Here is an 18,496-nt window from a genome sequence, read left to right on the forward strand (position 1 = left end):
AACTAGAGTTACAGTCAATTGTGAGCTGCCATGTGGGTGCTGGGAATTAAACCTGGGTCCTCTGGAAGATCAGTGAGTGCTCTTCTAAGCCATCTCTCCAGCCCTTGACTCTGCCCATCTCCCTAGTTTCATCCTAGTCTGGCTCTCCTGCCCAATCTCTTACTGCCCAGCTATAGTCCAGTCAGCTTTTTATTAACCAGTAAGAGTAATTCATATTTACAGTATACAAAAATTGTTCCACAGCATTTCTCCCACTTTGTCTAATTACAAAGGAAAGTCGTTAACTTTTAACATAGTAAAATTATATACAACAAAGCAGTTATCAAGTAAGAATTGCAGTTACATTATCCTGTCCATTTGTATTTGGCAAAATTAGAGAAAATGCTCTGTTATTTATCTTATCTTTGTGAGTCTAAAGTTTTATACCTCATTTGCCTTTTGTCATAACTTAGGAAAACTTTAGGTCTTAGACTAACTTCAACAAAGACCTTAGAAGGGTGTAATATTACGTAGTGACGGGATATCTTGCTGCCTAGACAGTTGCCCAAAGTTCTTCTGTAATGTTGGGGCATCTACCTCTGGCCTACAGGCCTACTATGTCGTAATAGACATTTCTGGGAAACAGGGAATTTTGAAGTACTGTCCTACCCTGTCTTAGCAAGGTTTGACAGTCCCCTTTTTTTTGCACCTGCTTGTCCAGTTTGGACAGTATACTGTCAGCAAGGGCAGTTTCTTGCCCAAATTTTTGCTAGCTTTTTACCATAAGGGAAGCAGATTTCATATAGAGTTTCTTTGATGATTATCTTCTTTTGAAGTAAATCAGTGCTGCCAGAAGCATATGTGTCTCACCTGTCAGAAAAAAAGTCTCATATCATTAAAACATTTTAAATGCCATGTGTGGGCTGGAGAGATGGCTCAGAGGTTAAGAGTACTGACTGTTCTTCCAGAGGTTCTGAGTTCAAGTCCCAGCAACCACATGATGGCTCACAACCATCTGTAATGAGATCTGGTACCCTCTTCTGGCCTGCAGGGACACATGCAGGTAGAATGCTGTATACATAATTAAATAAATCTAAAAAAAACTTATAAAAAGAAAATAAATGCCATGTGCATTTACACATCTTTGAAGTGTTTGAAGACCTTCTGTCTATCTAAATATATCAAGTTTGATTATTATAGATGACTAACTACTAATATGTCTTTCATATCGCAAATAACTTTTAGGGACTAAAACTTTAAATTATGTTTTTAAATGTGCCACATAGGTACAATACCTTAAGATTAGAAGCATATATAAAGTATAATAAAAATAACCTTAATTTTTTTATCAATATACAAAAATCCATACCAATGTAAAATATTTGAGACTAGTGATTGTTCAAAAGTAGATTCGCTAATCCACCATTTTATTTAATCATTTTTATACTACATCCCCCCCTTTGTCCCTTCAGAAAGAGTTCCTCAATCTAATCCCCTTTGTTCAGCTTTGTTCCTGACCATGAACAACTACTTGTAACCAACTCCACTGAACAGTGACAAACATCCATAACCCAGTGAATGACCAAAAACCACCCATCCTACCTCTTAGGACTGTGGGCATCATATTCTCTAGATCGCTTCTTGTTGTCTGGGGCAATGGCATCTTTAGGGGACCCTGAGAAAATTAGTATATTCGTCAAGTCCTGGGAGAGCTAGCTATATTGTTTTTTTGTTTAGTGTCTGTGTGATGGAAAAGTGTAGAGCTTGCCTGAAGTCTTGGCTGAAGCAGTCTGTGAGGTTGGACTATCTTAGCTAGCAGCTTTGCAGTTGCTCTGATGCAGAATTTTGAGGAAACTGCAAGCAGAGGCATTCTGAGAGGCTGGATCACCTGGCCTAATTGTCTTCATTGGGGTCTGGTCCTGTTGTTTCTTTCTGAAAAATGCATAAACTTTTAAAGGTAACATATATCTGCATTAATACAAGTTTGGAATGTGTGGTGTGCACAAGTCATTTAAAGATAATTTTTTCTATGTTTTAGCAGGTAGAAGGCATCTATCAACTTTATAAGTCCATTTGGACTATATAACCAATATAATCTCTATCCATATCATATGAAAGGATGACATATAATTATAAGCCATGAGGACTCTGTAGCCAACAAGATTTATCATGTATCATCCAGTCTCAGAGCTGTTCCTATAGTAGAGGAATCAGCATATACGTCATCTGTCCTGTAGTCTTTCTTGGTTTCTTCTTTATGTCTACAGCCAAGATTTTCATGAGGTCTCCCCAATCAAATCTGATCTTTATTAATTTTGAAGAAAACCACAACTTATTTTCTTTGGAAACAAAGGCATAACCCCTTCCCCAGTGCAACACATTCCCCAACTTCCATTCAAATGCCAGTACATCTCTAACACACACACACACGTGCTGTTTTAATTCAGCAGTCCCTTCCATAATCCATTGTCTTAGCAGCTGCCATTCACTCATCAGCATTCATGAAATTCAACTGGGCAAAGCACCACACAGGATCCGGACGCTCTGTGTGTTTCCCATCCTTATGTAGCATTTTTCCTTTGTATTACTTTACTCTTTCTTTAAAGATTTTCCTATGATTGTTTATACCCAGTTTTTGCTGTATCTGTTTAAAGGTTTTCTAACCTGGGCTGCTTCACTGTGTACCCACAGCCTTCTCTGACCATGTGAGCCATCCTGAAACCTACCACATGGCTCTGCACTTGGAGCTGGCTGGCTCAGGCCTGCAGGCAGCAGTCAGGAACTACACCTCTGTACGATGTGGTCCACCTAAGAGACTGCAGACTAGGAAACTATCTGGCTTCTTGTTTGTGTGTGGAACTTTTCTTTTTAAGCTTTCTCAGGTCCTTTGTGGAAATATGTGCCCTGGCTTAGACTACAGATGTGACAAGTCTTTCTCTGTCCCACCAGCTCCCAGACAATGACAGAGACTTAGGCTTGTTTTTAGCTAGCTCTTGTGACTTAAACTAACCCATTTCGATTCAAGTGACCTGCCATATGGGTTCTAGAACTGAACTCAGGGTCTCAGGAAGAGCAGCCAGTGTCCTTAGCCATTCGACCATCTCTAGCACCTTGATTTTGATTCTTTTCCTGAACACAGTTAAGTTTCTCAGAAACTTGAGCCATTCTGAATAATGAACACAGGCCAACCAAATAACAGGAAGCTAGTTTAGAGTTGCATTCATATATTTTTTACTTTACTAACGTAGTAAAGAAAACATGTCTAGGAGTAGAGCTAGACTTTATGCGTCTCATTGGGATTGCCATTTTTGCATTTCTGGGGGAAACACTTATAAGTTCCTAAATCTGATAGTCTCATATCTACACAGATACTCATAAGAGGATTGAAAATGTTTTTTGTAAGTAATGGTATTATTTTGGCTCATTTTCTCTCTCCACTCTCAGGTAACTAGTTCTCCCAACTGTACAGACATGAGTAACATTTGCCAACCAACAGAGTTCATCTCCCGACACAACATTGAGGGGATATTCACTTTTGTAGATCATCGCTGTGTGGCTACTGTTGGCTACCAGCCACAGGTGAGAATGGCCTTAACTACATTGTTGATACTGAGGCCTTTGCTTTCTGGTGCTAATGTTGAGGTTACATGGCTATGTAATTCCAGGGACGATCAAAATATAGCAGTCCAGTTCAGGAAAAGAGATGCTCCTACTTTACTAATAGCAAAATCTAGTCTCAACTTCCTACCAAGGCTGTCACCCCATATAAAGAAATATAGTTTATGAAACCACATGGAAATAGTGGGTATAAATGTATGCTTACTTTTTATTTCTGACATTGATACAGATAATTCTAAAATATTTATTTTAATTATTCTAGTATAGCTACTCTCATTTAGGTAATTTATATAATTACTAATGGAATAATAACCTATAATAAATGTAAGTGTAGCACTGGTTATTAGAATGTTCTCATGCAGTAGATCCGTTAACTCTCCCTGACATACATGACCTCTGTGATCTGTATGAGCCTGGCTATATATGTAAGAAATGGTCAGTGAAGAAGAAATCTTGAAAATGAAGAACTAAGTTGGAGGATTTACTTACATCTTGATCCACTGCCTTGTCAAGGCAGTGTGGCATTATTATAGGGAGGTGTTAACTTACTGATCTGCTCTGATGACGAGACCAGAAGAGAGCCTTTTTTTACATTCATGGTCATTGGATTTTCAGCAAAGGTGCTAAGGCATTTCAAGGGGAAAAGATGTAACAAGTAGAGTATATCAGATCTATATGCACCACTACCCCTAAAAATCATCATACCATAGACAAAAATCAACTCAGAGCCCTAAATGCTAAGAACTAAAGTTGGAAATAAGCTTTTAGAAGAAAGTCTTTGTGTGTGCACATAGGTAAGACCAGGGCACGGCCTTGGGGGTCACTGGGTACCATTTGTCTTTTTCATTTTGAGGCATGGCCTCTCATTGGCCTGGAACTTGAAAAGCTATCTAAGCTTTCTGGCCTCTGAACTCCCATAATTCACCTGTCTGTGGTTCCTCTGGAATTGTGAGAATGTACCACACTTGACTTGATTTTATTTTTTATTTTTGAAACAGTGTTTTACTATGCAGCCTTGACTCTATATATTTGGACCAGGCTGGCCTCAGGCTCAGAAATGTGCCTGCCTTTGCCACCTAGGTGCTTCGACTAAAGGCGTTCACTACCATGCCCAGCTATTTTTTATTTTATGTGTAGGTGTGAGTACCTGAATATGTATGTGTACCATGTATTTATCTGGTATCACAGAGGCCAGAAGAATGCCTTGGATTCCCTGAAACTGGGTTTATATGGTTAGAACACTTGTCTTGATAACAGCTACTTTATAGGAACTGTTGTTCAGGGATTGTAAATCCTACAACTTGGCTCTTCATTTTTAACTGCCTGGTGTATGATCTTTTCAAGAGCAAGAAGTGCTCTTAAGGGATGAGCCATTTCTTCTGTCTCACCTCAACTCCCCCACCTTTTTGAAAACACATATTCTAATGACCAAACTCAAGTCTTCATATTTACAAGGTATGAATGTTATCTATGTGTGGTTTTCTTTCCCTGTCTTTTCTTCCCCCCTGAGATAGGTTCACTCCCTACCTCAAACTGGAAATCTTTATGTCCTAGCCTCCTGAGATGCTGAGATTATAGGGTTTGCTTGACAAAAGTTTCTCCTCTAAACTGCTATCATTAAGACAGCCAGTAAGATGACTTTGTAAGAAAGGCCCTTTGTTTTCAGCTGCTGTTTGTGGCCTACAAATACATGCATACGTGCATGTCCTTAGAGCTCAGCTAGAGCTAAGAGGACAGCTTGCAGGAGCCAGTTCTCCACCATGTAGTCACCAGGCTTAGTGGCAAGTACTCATTGCACTGTCTCACTGGCTCTGCTTCTGTCTTCTGTTTGTTTCCTTTTCCCCCTCCACACACCTGTTTATAGTAGGATAAAGGCAAGAAATAACATTGACATCTCTAGCTGACAGGAAGATGTACATTTTACTTTTCTCTCTCCTCCTAGGAGCTCTTAGGAAAGAATATTGTAGAGTTTTGTCATCCTGAAGATCAACAGCTTCTAAGAGACAGCTTTCAACAGGTAACATTTTTCCTGGTTTGGGTCTGAGTACATATTTTGCTCAATTCCTTATGTTTGTTCTAGATACTTACTGGTCAGTGTTCATTTGAGCACTGTGGTGGATACTATAGTTTATACTGAGCTTATATTCTAAGAAATAGAAAATGATAATACTTTGAAACTAGATAAAAATCCAAGGTGTTTCTGCTGGGCTTTAGCTACTTACTATCTTCTACTCGACTAACTGTATCCAAGAAATTATCTTCAAAGCACTTCAAGTATTACTTGTTTCACTGACCTTAGATCATAGCAGGAAAGTTTCCTCAGAATTCTTTTATAGATAACTGAAGGTTAACTCACTTGTAACTAATTGTAATTTTCAGGCCTAAGCTCGTGAAAATAGTGGACTTGGCTTTGGATAACTATTCTTTATATTTTACAAGTTAATCAAGTCTCTGTAGTGATCTTACTGATACAGTGGCTATACTAATACTTAGAGGTAGGAGTTTGTGGGAAGGTAAATAAGGTAATGCCGTAAGGCACATACAGCCCAGCATTTGATACATAAAAAATAAATATTAATTGCTAATATGCTGTTATTAGAAATGGAGGACTAAAAGATTGTCTTCTGTTCTGTAAGAGCAGGAACTAAAACTCTAGCAAAACTAAGGCTTCCTGTATGTAGGGTTTTATGGAAACCAAAATTCTCAAGTTTTGAGAAGAATAGCTGGGATTGGTAAATAATGTGTAAAATGTATTTGGTGTCACCAAACTGGAATTCCTGGTATAGACTTACAAAGCCAGTTCATCTAGTGTGTCTGCAGAAAAGGAAACATGGAGACAGTCTCTTCTGTGCTCCCCCTGACTGTACAGTCATGCAGTCTGCAGCTCTGGGAAGATACTTGATAGATATATATATCCCCTTAATCTCCTCTTCCTCTTGTTTGACCATTGAAAAAGACTGGTGCTTTAAGGACAACAACACAAGAGTCCTGAGGTTGCAAAAGTGGGACGATTATTACTTTTCTTTAAGTCCACTGATGGATGAAAACCCTTTCAGGTGGTGAAATTAAAAGGCCAGGTGCTATCTGTCATGTTCCGATTCCGATCTAAGAACCGAGAATGGCTCTGGATGAGAACCAGCTCATTTACGTTCCAAAACCCTTATTCAGATGAAATTGAGTATATTATCTGTACCAACACCAATGTGAAGTACGTACTCTTCTATCTTTTTCTCATGTTGGGTTATTCCTCCTGTGGCCACCCCTGGGGTGGGGTGGAGTGGGGTGGGGGTGGGAGAGAGCAAGTCTTAACCTTATGGCCTTCTCGTCAGTCTTGATTTATAAAATACCATTAGTTTGAGAGTCCTCACTTAACAGCTTTCTATAGAATTTGATATAGTTGAGGCAGAGAGTAAGGTAGATTCTGTTTGCTGTTGACAGCCATTTAGTAATTGGTGTGTATCACTCTGGCATGGAATAGAACATGTATGAACATTAGAAGACAGCTTGTGGGAGTAGTCCTCTCCTTTCACCAAGTGGGGCCCAAGCGTGAACCTATGTTGTCAGCCTGGGAGCAAGCACCTTTTCCCACCAAACCGTCTACTGGCTCACGGTAGAGGAAGTTTTAATAAGCAGCAGTAGTTCATGCTATGGACAGTGCCCATACCTACTGCTGACGCAGTCTACTCAGTGAACTTCTTTTCTTTCTGTAAGAGGGTGCAAATAAAACAGTAATTTAAAGATTAGTTCTTGAGATGGAAAGATTCTTATTTCAATTTTCTAGGTTTTATTTTAGTAATAGTTTTATTTTCCTTTATTAGTTAATTTACTTATTGTGCTGCTAATGGTCAAACCAAGGGATTTGCAGAAAGTAGGCAAACTCCTGTACCACTGAACTGTTTCCTCAGGATTTTTTGGAAGGGTTTTGTATTTGTTTTTAAGTCAGGGTCTTGGTGTGTAGTCCTGGCTGGTCTGGAATTTGACTTGTCGGCCAGGCTGGCCTTGCATTCACAGATAGCTACCTCCCTCCCTGAATGCCGGAGTTAAAGGTGTGCTCCACTTGCCTCCATGATTTTGTTTTAGCCACCAGTGTTCTAGTCTAGGAAGATTTTTATCTAGGACAAAGTTGGGCAGACTTTTCTGTGAAGGACAGGACGATAAATGCTTCAGCCTTGTCTGGACCATATGTTCTTTACTGCAGCTGCCCAGCTCTGCTGTTGTGAAACGGACACAGAAATAACATGGCTGTCTCCTGGAATTTTCATATATAAAACAGGCAACGGATTAAAGTTGATCCATGAGTCAGGTCTTGTTGCAGAGCATGGTCGCATCACACAATTTTATTAATTTTTGTTCCTTTCTCTGAACTTGCTTTTTGTTGTTGTTGGTCTTGTCTGGTTTTGTTTGGTTTTTTGAGACAAGGCTTCTTCTCTATGTAGTCCTGAATGATCTGAAGCTCATTAAGTAGACCAGGCTGGACCTGAACTCACAGCAATCTCTATTCTTCTGCCCCATGAGTTCTAGGATTTCAGGTATGCAACACCATGCCAAGCCTTCAGTTTTGAGTGTTTTGCCTCCATGTATCTTTCTGCACTATGTATGTGTCTGATGTCTTCAGAGGTCAGAAGGGGATCAAATCCCTTGGAACTAGAGTTGGAGATAGTTGTGAGAAGCCACATGAGTCCTGGGAACTGAACCTGGATCCTTTGCAAGAACAGGAAGTGCTCTCAACCAACTGAGCCATCTCTCCAGCCCCTAGCTCTCAGGGTTTTAAAACATTTTCTTTAACTACATTGCACAGGCCATATATCCCACCCATGACACAGGAACTGTTTTTAGTTTATTATATAGTCATGTAACTCGTAGAATCATCTATTTTCAGAACATTTTCATCCCTACCCACTAAAATCGTCCATTCTCCCCTTTCCTCTAAACTCTTAATTCACTATGTCTATAAACCTGCTTATTTTAGAGATATGTAAATCACAGGATAGTTCCTTTGTGAGTGGTCTCACTGTTTCCTGGGTCAACCATGTGATATTGTTAGTACCTCATTTTATTGTTGGTGCTGTGAATTAATGCTCCATTTTATGAATATAGCATTTTTTTGTTTTAAAGTTGCATACACTATATTCTGATCACACTTCCCCCCTCTCCTAGTTCTTTCCACCTATCTAACTCCATACCCTTTCTTTCCTTTCTCTTAATGCATGCGTGCGCGCGCGCGCATACACACACACACACACACACACACACACCTACCCCCACACAAGCAGAAATAAAAACGTATATCAAAAAACAAATAAGGCAAATAAAAAATGCCCAAACAGAGCAATATGAGACAAAAAGTCTACAAAAATACCACTGAGTACACTTGATGTTGGCCAGCCGCTCATAGACAGGATCCTACTTTGAAGAGAAGTGTGGTTAATACACCTAATGAGATTCCATTGGAGAAAATTAATTTTTCTTTTGCAAGTGAGTATCAGTTCCAGATAGCTTTTTGTCAGGTGTAATGTACTAAATAAACATGGAGAGCCCATTCTCTTTATCAGTTGATGGACACTGGGTTATTTCTACTATTCGGCTATTCAGGATGAAGCATAAACATTCCTATGCAAGTTTTGTGTAGCATAGGAATGCTACATAGGCCTCAAACTTATAGAAATCCCCCTGCCTCTGCAGACCTCCAAGTGCTAGGATTAAAGTTGAGCACTACCGTGCCTGGCTTGAACTTATTTTTTAAAGATCAGATTGTTAACAAGGTATAGTGGTACTCAGGCGGATCTCTGTGAGTTTGAGGCCAGCCCAGTCTACTTAGAACAGTGGTTTTCAACCTGTGGGTCATGACCCCTAGGGTCAAATGACCCATTCATAGGGGTTACATATTGGATATTTACATTACAATTTAACTGTAGCAAAATTACAATTATGAAGTAGCAACAAAAATAATTTTATGATTGAGGCCACCACAACATGAGGAACTGTAATAAAGGGTCTTAACATTAGGAAGATTGAGAACCACTGACCTAGAGAGTTCCAGTACAGTCAGGGTTTCATAGAGATACTCTGTCTTAAAAAAGCAAAAAGATCAAATTGTTTTAATGTATTCATTCATTTTAGTTCTTACAATTTTAAAAACTCGGGATATGGGCACACACATATTCACAATACCCAGGAATCAAATAGCTTGAAGGAGTTAGAAAACAAACCTGCTGGGTGGGACTATAGCTCCGTTGGTAGAGTGCCTGTCTAGCATGCATGTGACCCTGAGTTTGATCCCCAGCACCTCATAAACTGAATGTGATGGTGCATGTTTGTAATCTCTGTCCTTGGAGGTCGAGGCAGGTGATCAGAAACTAAGTCACCATACTTGTGAGTTTACGCTAGCCCGGGCTGTCTGAAGCTGTTTCAGAACAACAAATAAAAACAGGATAAACCCTTGTTTCTTAGACATGTTTCAGTTAGTACCATGTAGTCCATAACATACGTCTTTTTGCTGAAACCAAGGTCATAGGCTACCTATGGGACTGCACTTTGTAAAGATCTGTTAGTGTTGCCTCCCATTACAGGTCAGTATGTGGAATTTATTATATGAGTCATTCCTTGTTTCCCCTTTCTGTGTTCTTGTCTACTTTATTTTCTTAGGAACACTAGCCAGGAACCACGGCCTACACTTTCTAACACAATTCAGAGGTCACAGCTAGGTCCGACAACCAGTTTATCCCTAGAGATGGGTACAGGGCAGCTGGCATCCAGGTAAGAAATGGTGAAGTAATTATGTTTTGAGCAGTCACTAGCCAGAAAATAGTGATGTGCAATCATATTTTTACTGTTGCTTTATGTGTTTTATGTTTTTAAAGGCCTTTTCTCCAAATTCTTTGTCAAAAATCTTTTTTCCCTATTGCTTTCCCACACTGACATTTGACTTAACAGGCAGCAGCAGCAGCAACAGCAGCAGCAGCAGCAAGCAGAATTGGATATGGTACCAGGAAGAGATGGGCTAGCCAGCTATAACCATTCCCAGGTGTGTGTATGTGTGTGTGTGTTTTTCTTTTAAGAGGAAAGTGGACTTTTTTTTTTTTTGGATTTTCGAGACAGGGTGGGTTTCTCCGTAGCTTTTGGTAAGTGAACATTTTTTAAAAATGTATCTCGAGGCTGGCAGGATGTCTTAGCAGTTAAGGGAGTTAGCCACTTTTGCAGAAGACCCAAGTTCAGTTCTTAGTACCTACAGTGGGTGAGGTGACTCATAACCACCCGTAACTTTAGCTCCAGGTCTGATGCCTCTGACCTCAGGAGGCACTGTATTCATGTGTGTATGTGTATACAAACATGCATAATTAAAAAAGATAAAAAAAAAATTGCCGGGCAGTGGTGGTGCACACTTTTAATCCTAGCACTTAGGAGGCAGAGGCAGGCCGATCTCTGAGTTCAAGGCCAGCCTGGTCTATAGAGCAAGTTCCAGATTCCAAAGCTACAGAGAAACCCTGTCTCAGTAAAATAAAATAAAATAAAATAAATCCTAAAAACTCCCAGTATCAGTGAGAATATGAAGTTGAATGCTATTGAATTGCTACATTAACCATTTATTGATTGTTTTCATTATTTTATACCCTAGGTTTCTGTCCAGCCTGTGGCAACTACAGGAGCAGAACACAGCAAGCCCCTTGAAAAGTCAGATGGTCTCTTTGCCCAGGACAGGGATCCAAGGTTTTCAGAAATCTATCCCAACATCAGTGCAGGTACAGCTTTCTTCTGCAGATTCCTTTTACAGTCTGATTTTGTCATCACTGATGGGACTGCTACTGCCCAATCAGTAGTCTTCCAGCATACTTCCACCTAAATTATGTACTTCTTAGTAAATAGGAATTTATTAAACTATATACTACAGCCCCTTGATGGCCCTCCCCCAACTCCTTTTGGTCCACAGATCAGAGTAAAGGCATCTCCTCCAGCACTGCCCCTGCCACCCAACAGCTATTCTCCCAGGGCAGCTCATTCCCTCCTACCCCCCGGCCGGCAGAGAACTTCAGGTGAGCCCATATGTGTGTGCTGCTTGACAGGGCTCTGCAGGATTCAGTTGGTGAATCCGCATGTCATTCTTCCCTTGCTTTCTCTGGTCGTTTCAGACAAAGCAGTAGAACTCACTGGACCTAGGGTGAGACAAAGGAGCTGCTTTTTCCGCCTATTCCTTGCACCTGTCCTATTGCCTTGTAGCTCTCTGTGTGGTCAGTGTGTGCTGTCAGTCTTTCTTCATGGTTTTCAGATTTATCAGGTTTTCCTTAACTCCAAGGGAATCAGAGGGATCTAGGGCTAGAATTTGGTTGTCCTTTGTTTCATAGCTTCCTTGATAGGGTTCCCTTTTAATCTTTTACCTGTCTGTTTGTTCCTAGGAATAGTGGTCTGAGCCCTCCTGTGACCATTGTCCAGCCGTCATCTTCTGCAGGGCAGATGTTGGCCCAGATTTCTCGTCACTCCAACCCTACCCAGGGAGCAGCTCCAACTTGGACCCCTAGTACCCGGCCAGGCTTCTCTGCCCAGGTATGTTGTTTTTGTTTGTTGGGGTCTTTTTTTCCCTATAAGTGAATTTATTATTGTCGTCATAGACACCTCCTCTCCGATCCCTCTCTTGATCTTACTTATAATGTTCATGTTTGTTGAGAGCAACCACATGATTATAATACCAAAGATTTAAAAAAAAAAATCTTCTTAGTACCTATGGTTTTCACATTTTCACCTTAAGTCAGAACAGTTTAAACAACTGTGATTTCAGGCTTGTTTAGAGCAAATTCAAAGAGTTTGTCTTCATTTAAGACTGTGTAATACAGTACCAAAGTAGAGAATTAGTAATTGTCTTTATTTAGGACTGTGTAATACAGTACCAAAGTAGAAAATTAGTAATTGTCTTCATTTAGGACTGTGTACACAGTACCAAAGTAGAAAATTAGTAATTATATTCATCGACTGTTTATTTGTGAAAATAGTGAAAATTTTGGCATTGTATCCATGTATATAACATATAGTGAATATATTAGGCTTATTTCTCTTGTATAAATAATATTTAGAAAAGTAAAAAAATGAAAACAAGCCAGGCTTCAGAATTGTGTAAAAATACACAGAAGGTGATCCATTTCTCTATTGTTCAGGATGAGCATTGAGGTTGAAGACAGTTACTGCCATAGTTTTCAGGGCTTTGATATAATCAAGCATACATATATTGTCTCCCTCGGAGTTATTTTTAAAATTGTGGTATTTACAAATGTTTGCAGAAATTATGATTCCACTCTGGTGGTGGCACACACCTTTAACCATAGCATATAGGAGGCAGAGGCAGGAGGATCTCCGTGAGTTCAAGGCCAGCCTGGTCTACAGAGTGAGTTACAGGATAGCCAGGGCTGTACAGAGAAACCCTTAAAAACAACAAAAAAAGAAGAAATTATGATTCCATAAAAAATATTGAGACAATGACTAGTTTCTCAGTCAATAAACAGTACACTGGGTGTGACAGTGCACAGCTTCAGTCCCTACACACAAGACCTGCCTGGGCCACATAGCGAGGTAAACTGTTTCAAAAAAGGAAGAACAAAAACAAATGCAAAGGAAAAAGCAGGAAGTTGTTGTCCAAAGAAAGTATCAGCCATGAGTCTCCTGGTGAGCTTAGTAATGAGGCTTCATCTTTTTCCAGTTTCTTTTTGAAGCAGATCTAGAGTTTTTATTAAAAAATTCAAGAGCAAAAGAAAGGCACTCAGAAAGATATAACTGAGCGTGAGTGTGAACTCCCTAAGAGAGCCATCACCACATTGTCCTCTAATACACATATATTCCTGTCAGAAGGAAAAGGTCACTCTTTTAGGAACAGAATCTGGAAGAGATGGAATGCAGACTGAGGACAATGATGCCCTGGTTTTCATTTCTAAAACTCTACTGGGGACTGGGGAGATGACTCTGTGGTAAAGTGCCTGATGGTAATCCCCAAGACCCACACGGTGGAAAAGAGAACCAACTCCTGCATGTTATCTCCTAACGTCTAGGCTCATGCATGCATGTGTTCACATGTGTGTGCGTGCTCATGCACTCAAAATGTTTAAAAAGAAAACAAAGTAAATCAGGTGTGATAGAACACACCTGTATTCCCAGCACTGGGAAAGTGGAGACGGATCCCTAGAACTTCCTAGCCAATTAGTCAAGCCAGATGGAGAAGTTTCAGGGTCATTGAGAGGTCCAGTCTCATAAAATAAGGTGGAACCTGGTGGTGGTGGTGCACATCTTTAATCCCAGCACTTGAGAGGCAGAGGCAGGTGAATCTCTGTGAGTTGCAGGCCAGCCTGGTTTACAGAGAGGAACCTTGCCTCAAAAAACAACACAAAATGTAAGGTAGAGGGCAGTAAAGGAAGACACGTAACATTGGCATCTGGCGTCTATACATGTGAGTACATGCACCCGCCTACCCACAGATGTACATGACATTTTCTTTCTTTCTTTTTTTTTTTTTTTTTGGTTTTTCGAGACAGGGTTTCTCTGTGGTTTTGGAGCCTATCCTGGAACTAGCTCTGTAGAGCAGGCTGGTCTCGAACTCACAGAGATCCGCCTGCCTCTGCCTCCCGAGTGCTGGGATTAAAGGCGTGCGCCACCACCGCCCCGCCCGGCCCACAGATGTACATGAACACACATAGGGTGGAGAACAACTGAAGTCACATTGATCTCTGGCTGCTATGTTTGTGCACACACACTTGCACATATATGTTAAACACATGTGCAATTTATAACATGCTTTCTGTTGATTCTTAAATTTTTATGAGCTCATTATATATAAGAACGGGTTTGTTAAAATGCCTTCATGTATGTGTATAATGTATTTTGACCATGACCTCTTGTTCTACTCTAGACTGATACCTCTTCCTCTTATCAATCAGTCCCTATTCTATTTTAATGTCTTTTTTCCCCTTATTTCTTGACCCAGTGAGCTTAGCTAATTATTATAATTTTTATTAAACCTGTAATTCTTTGCTTTTTGTACTTTTAGTTACCTAAAGAAAATAGTTTTAGGAGGAGCTGGGAGTAAATCAGAAGTCCACAGGTAGAGCCGGGTGATGAGCTGTGTCTGGAATCCAGTGGTTGATGAGCATTGATGCAGAAATGAAGTGCACAGGTTTCCCTTGTTCTGACCTCCTTTTCTCTACCCGGTGCCCACCCAGGCTACAGCCAAGACTCGTTCTTCCCAATTTGGTGTGAGCAACTTTCAGACTTCCTCCTCCTTCAGTGCTATGTCTCTCCCGGGTGCTCCCACGGCCTCCCAGGGTACTGCAGCCTACCCTGCTCTCACCAACCGTGCATCCAACTTCCGTAAGTTCAGATGAGAGGGAAGATAACAAGAAAACCAAACTACTAAAGAAGGAGGATTTGGTGGTTAGAATTGTTTCCCTGTGTCCTTGATGTGCTGACCTAGTTATAAAGGAAATGCGAATTCCCAGTCTGTTTGAAATTAAAAACCTTGCAGAGAGGATGTTGAAATGGCCCATTGGGTGAAGTGCTTGACTCACAAGCCTGAGTACCTGAGTTAGTCCCCAGAGCCCGTGTACAGGAGCAAGCTGACTCCACTGTGCTGTCTTGGGACCATCGGGAGCCACAGCACATATGCTCACATGCACCAAACACAAAACAGTAATAAACTTTTAAAACCTTTATAAAAAGTTGCTGTAGGAAAACTATCTCAACACTTGCAGTAAAAACCACATGAGTTATTGTAAAATTTACAACACTAGTACTACAAAACCCACATATACTTAATGGAATGCATATTTAAATTAACAGAATTCTTTAGAAATGCTGTCTCGAGAATGAAACTTAATTTGAAACTGGGCTTTGAAGTAGAGGCATTGGTTAGCAGCTAGACGGGCAGAAGGTATCATACATAAAATTACTAAGTTTTATGTAGCTGTGTGCTGGTTTCTCTCCTCCATTGAAATTAATAGATTCAAGCTGTTTATCCTTAACTACATTTCTAGCTCCTGAGAGTGGACAGACTTCAGGACAGTTCCAGACCCGGACAGCAGAGGGTGTGGGTGTCTGGCCACAGTGGCAGAGCCAGCAGCCCCATCATCGGTCCAGTTCCAACGAGCAACATGTTCAGCCAGCGTCAGCACAGCCATCTAGCCAGCCTGAGGTCTTCCAGGTGAGTAGATACATACTTCGGAGAGAGAGTGAGTCAGGGAGGAGAGATAGAAGGGAGCATGCATGGTACTGATTGGGGTCGTACGAGGAGATGAGCAGAAGGGAAGACAGAAAACTACGGGTGAATGTCAGTAATTGTCATGATCATTATGAACACACTCGTTCAAACCAGAATTACTGATGTGAAGCACTGTGTAAAGATAATGAAGGAAGTTATTTTATTTCATGTACAGAGATCTACATCTCAAAGTAGCTTTGGATTTAAATAGGATAATTTAAAAGTACACTACATAGAACATACTGATTATAGCCATAAATATCTGTTTTCCCCTGAGGGGTGCTATAAGATTGAATGGGATAATCTTAGGCAGAGAATAAACTAGTCAAAAACACAGCAAAAAGAAGACAAAATAGGGTTTGGTCGGAAACAAATGTGATGAGATATATTTCAGACATGACTGTAGGGGTTAAGTGAAATGTTGGCATGCATATTTTCTTCCTTTGAAAATATCAACTGGGGCTGGAGACATGACTTAGCTGTAAAGGGCACTGGCTGCTCTTCCAGGAGGCCTGGGTTCAATTCCCAGCACCCACATGGCGCCTCACCACTGTCTGTACCTCCAGCACCTTCACACAGACACACATGCAGACAAACACCAGTGCACAGAAAAAATTAGAAAAGAAAAAATATCAAGGCCTAGAAACAAGAAAAATAAAGGAACTATAGGAGGAAGATGGAGACAGGACTAGGAAAAAGGCTGTGAGCCGAGGCTTCTGCAGGTCAAGAATGGTGGGCAGGGAATGTTGAGGGGACACAATAAAAGTAAGGGTGTGTGACCCAAATCTAATCTTTTTCTTCATTAGGAAATGTTGTCCATGCTGGGAGACCAGAGCAACAGCTACAACAATGAAGAATTTCCTGATCTAACTATGTTTCCGCCCTTTTCAGAATAGAACTATTGGGGTGAGGATAAGGGCGGGGGAAATCACTGTTTGTTTTTAAAAGCAAATCTTTTGTAAACAGAATAAAAGTTCCTCTCCCTTCCCTTCCCTCACCCCTGATATGTACCCCCCTTCACCCCTTGACTCTGAAGTAACATTTATAGAAGAAATGAAATGAGTTCCCAGGCATTTAGGGTCCTCTGAAAATCTGAAGACAGGTGAGGTTGGAAGTCGTGTCCTCACGTCTTCTTACCAGAAGTGGCACAGAAGTGGTGTTTGCCTGAGTCAAGGGGCAGAATAGAAGAACCTGACAGCACTAATTGCCTTGGAGACTGTGGCTTGTTTTGAATACAAACTCTGAATAGAATGGAGGAGAGGAGAAAGAAACATCCTCATAACCAAGGATCATGAAAATTCATAGGTATATGTGGCGCTTTAGGAGGTGAACAATCCCCTGGAAAGGAACGAGAGAGAGAGAGAGAGAGAGAGAGAGAGAGAGAGAGAGAGAGAGAGAGAGAGACTGTGTGTGTGTGTGTGTGTGTGTGTGTATCTGAGCCCCTCTGTCGTGTCCTTCCTCCCTGTTAGGGAGTATATGCAAAGTTTGTCCCAGATGTTCTTTGTCTTTCTGCTTGGTCTTCAAAGAGTCCTAAAAAGGTAATTTTTCTAGGTATTTTTGTGTTTAGTATTGCAGCCAAAGAGTATTTAAATTAAGTCTTTGCTGCACTTAAACCGATGCCCAGCCAAAATGGAACTTTAGGCCAATGTACAGTCTTCTGTTTATACAGAATACATTAATGATCAAGCTGGATTACTCCTCTTTGGTGCTCTCAATTTATGTGGAAGATCTGCAGATCAAAATAGGCTGGCCAGATAAACACTGTCAGAAATCTCAGACTTGCCCATAAGTTAATGCTGCATTTTTCTGTCAGAGTCACACGTGTTCTGGAGAGGTTATTTCTGCATGGAAGCTCAGCTTGTTGGATCAGCTATCTGAGTGACGAGGGTATAAACCAAATAGCCCTGCTACATACTAGCCTCTCCTTCCTTGTCAGAAGCACGTGTAGGTCTTCCTGAAGTCTGCCCTTTGCTCCCTGTCCAAACCTGGATTTGGGCTTTGCTTTGAAATAAATGTGAGTCGATGTGTTGTTAGTCCGGACTCAAATCCGCACAGGGTCACTTGATAATCACAGCCATAGAAACGCAGATACAAGCTACTGCCTTCACCCTTTCCTGTCCTCAGGTGTGTCTCACGTATCAGTAGCCTTTTTCTTTCTTCTTTTTACTGACTCCTGTCAGTATATAAGTGAAAGATTAAACTAATACAGAAAAGATGTATTAAGTGTATTCATAGGGTAAGGAGCCTGGATGGAGAGGCTCATGGCGAGGCTGAGGAATTGTTGTGTACTAAGTTTCCCTCCGTTTCTCTTCAGTCTGGTGCCAGGCAATAGAGTGGAAAAGGAGGCTATTTTTTTATTCTATATGCACACATACAGTATCATATATATTTATATCACAATTTACAGAACCAAAAAGTTGAGTTTCCAATGAAATGTTTGTTTTTTAATAATCAGTTTGTTTTTAAATGTGATCTGAACTATATAATGTACAGTTATTACAGGGCTTTTGAAGAAGGGGCGGGAGGGAGAAGCTACTCTGAGGGTTTTGTTCTGCTTTTCCTTCAGGGTTTTATTTTTGATTGTTTTTTCTTGTTAGCCATCTGTGCTAAGCCTTACAGTGGCAAAAATAATGACATGTAGCAAAGATTTTAAAACAAAGTATTTTTCTTTTA

At 40.6% G+C, this 18,496-nt stretch overlaps 1 protein-coding gene across 4 annotated transcripts in view; it reads left to right on the forward strand.

Annotated features, from left to right (window-relative positions):
- The window catches only part of LOC121437877 (aryl hydrocarbon receptor nuclear translocator), a 69,599-nt gene extending 51,103 nt beyond the window's left edge, over nucleotides 1-18,496 (forward strand). For 3 of the 4 annotated variants that reach the window (XM_041637987.1, XM_041637988.1, XM_041637990.1), the window contains 11 exons: nucleotides 3,424-3,558; nucleotides 5,540-5,614; nucleotides 6,654-6,805; nucleotides 10,243-10,353; nucleotides 10,531-10,621; nucleotides 11,213-11,336; nucleotides 11,525-11,627; nucleotides 11,988-12,135; nucleotides 14,790-14,937; nucleotides 15,600-15,766; nucleotides 16,630-18,496. In XM_041637987.1, the coding sequence (XP_041493921.1) occupies nucleotides 3,424-3,558; nucleotides 5,540-5,614; nucleotides 6,654-6,805; nucleotides 10,243-10,353; nucleotides 10,531-10,621; nucleotides 11,213-11,336; nucleotides 11,525-11,627; nucleotides 11,988-12,135; nucleotides 14,790-14,937; nucleotides 15,600-15,766; nucleotides 16,630-16,719 (1,344 nt within the window). In that variant the 3' untranslated portion in view covers nucleotides 16,720-18,496. The remainder of the gene's footprint in view (nucleotides 1-3,423; nucleotides 3,559-5,539; nucleotides 5,615-6,653; nucleotides 6,806-10,242; nucleotides 10,354-10,530; nucleotides 10,622-11,212; nucleotides 11,337-11,524; nucleotides 11,628-11,987; nucleotides 12,136-14,789; nucleotides 14,938-15,599; nucleotides 15,767-16,629) is intronic. The other variant, XM_041637989.1, reaches the window with a different exon arrangement.

Source organism: Microtus oregoni, unplaced genomic scaffold (genome assembly GCF_018167655.1).
Source record: "Microtus oregoni isolate MIOR12 unplaced genomic scaffold, Mior012 000054F_ref0000373, whole genome shotgun sequence".
NCBI classification, from domain to species: Eukaryota; Metazoa; Chordata; class Mammalia; order Rodentia; family Cricetidae; genus Microtus; species Microtus oregoni.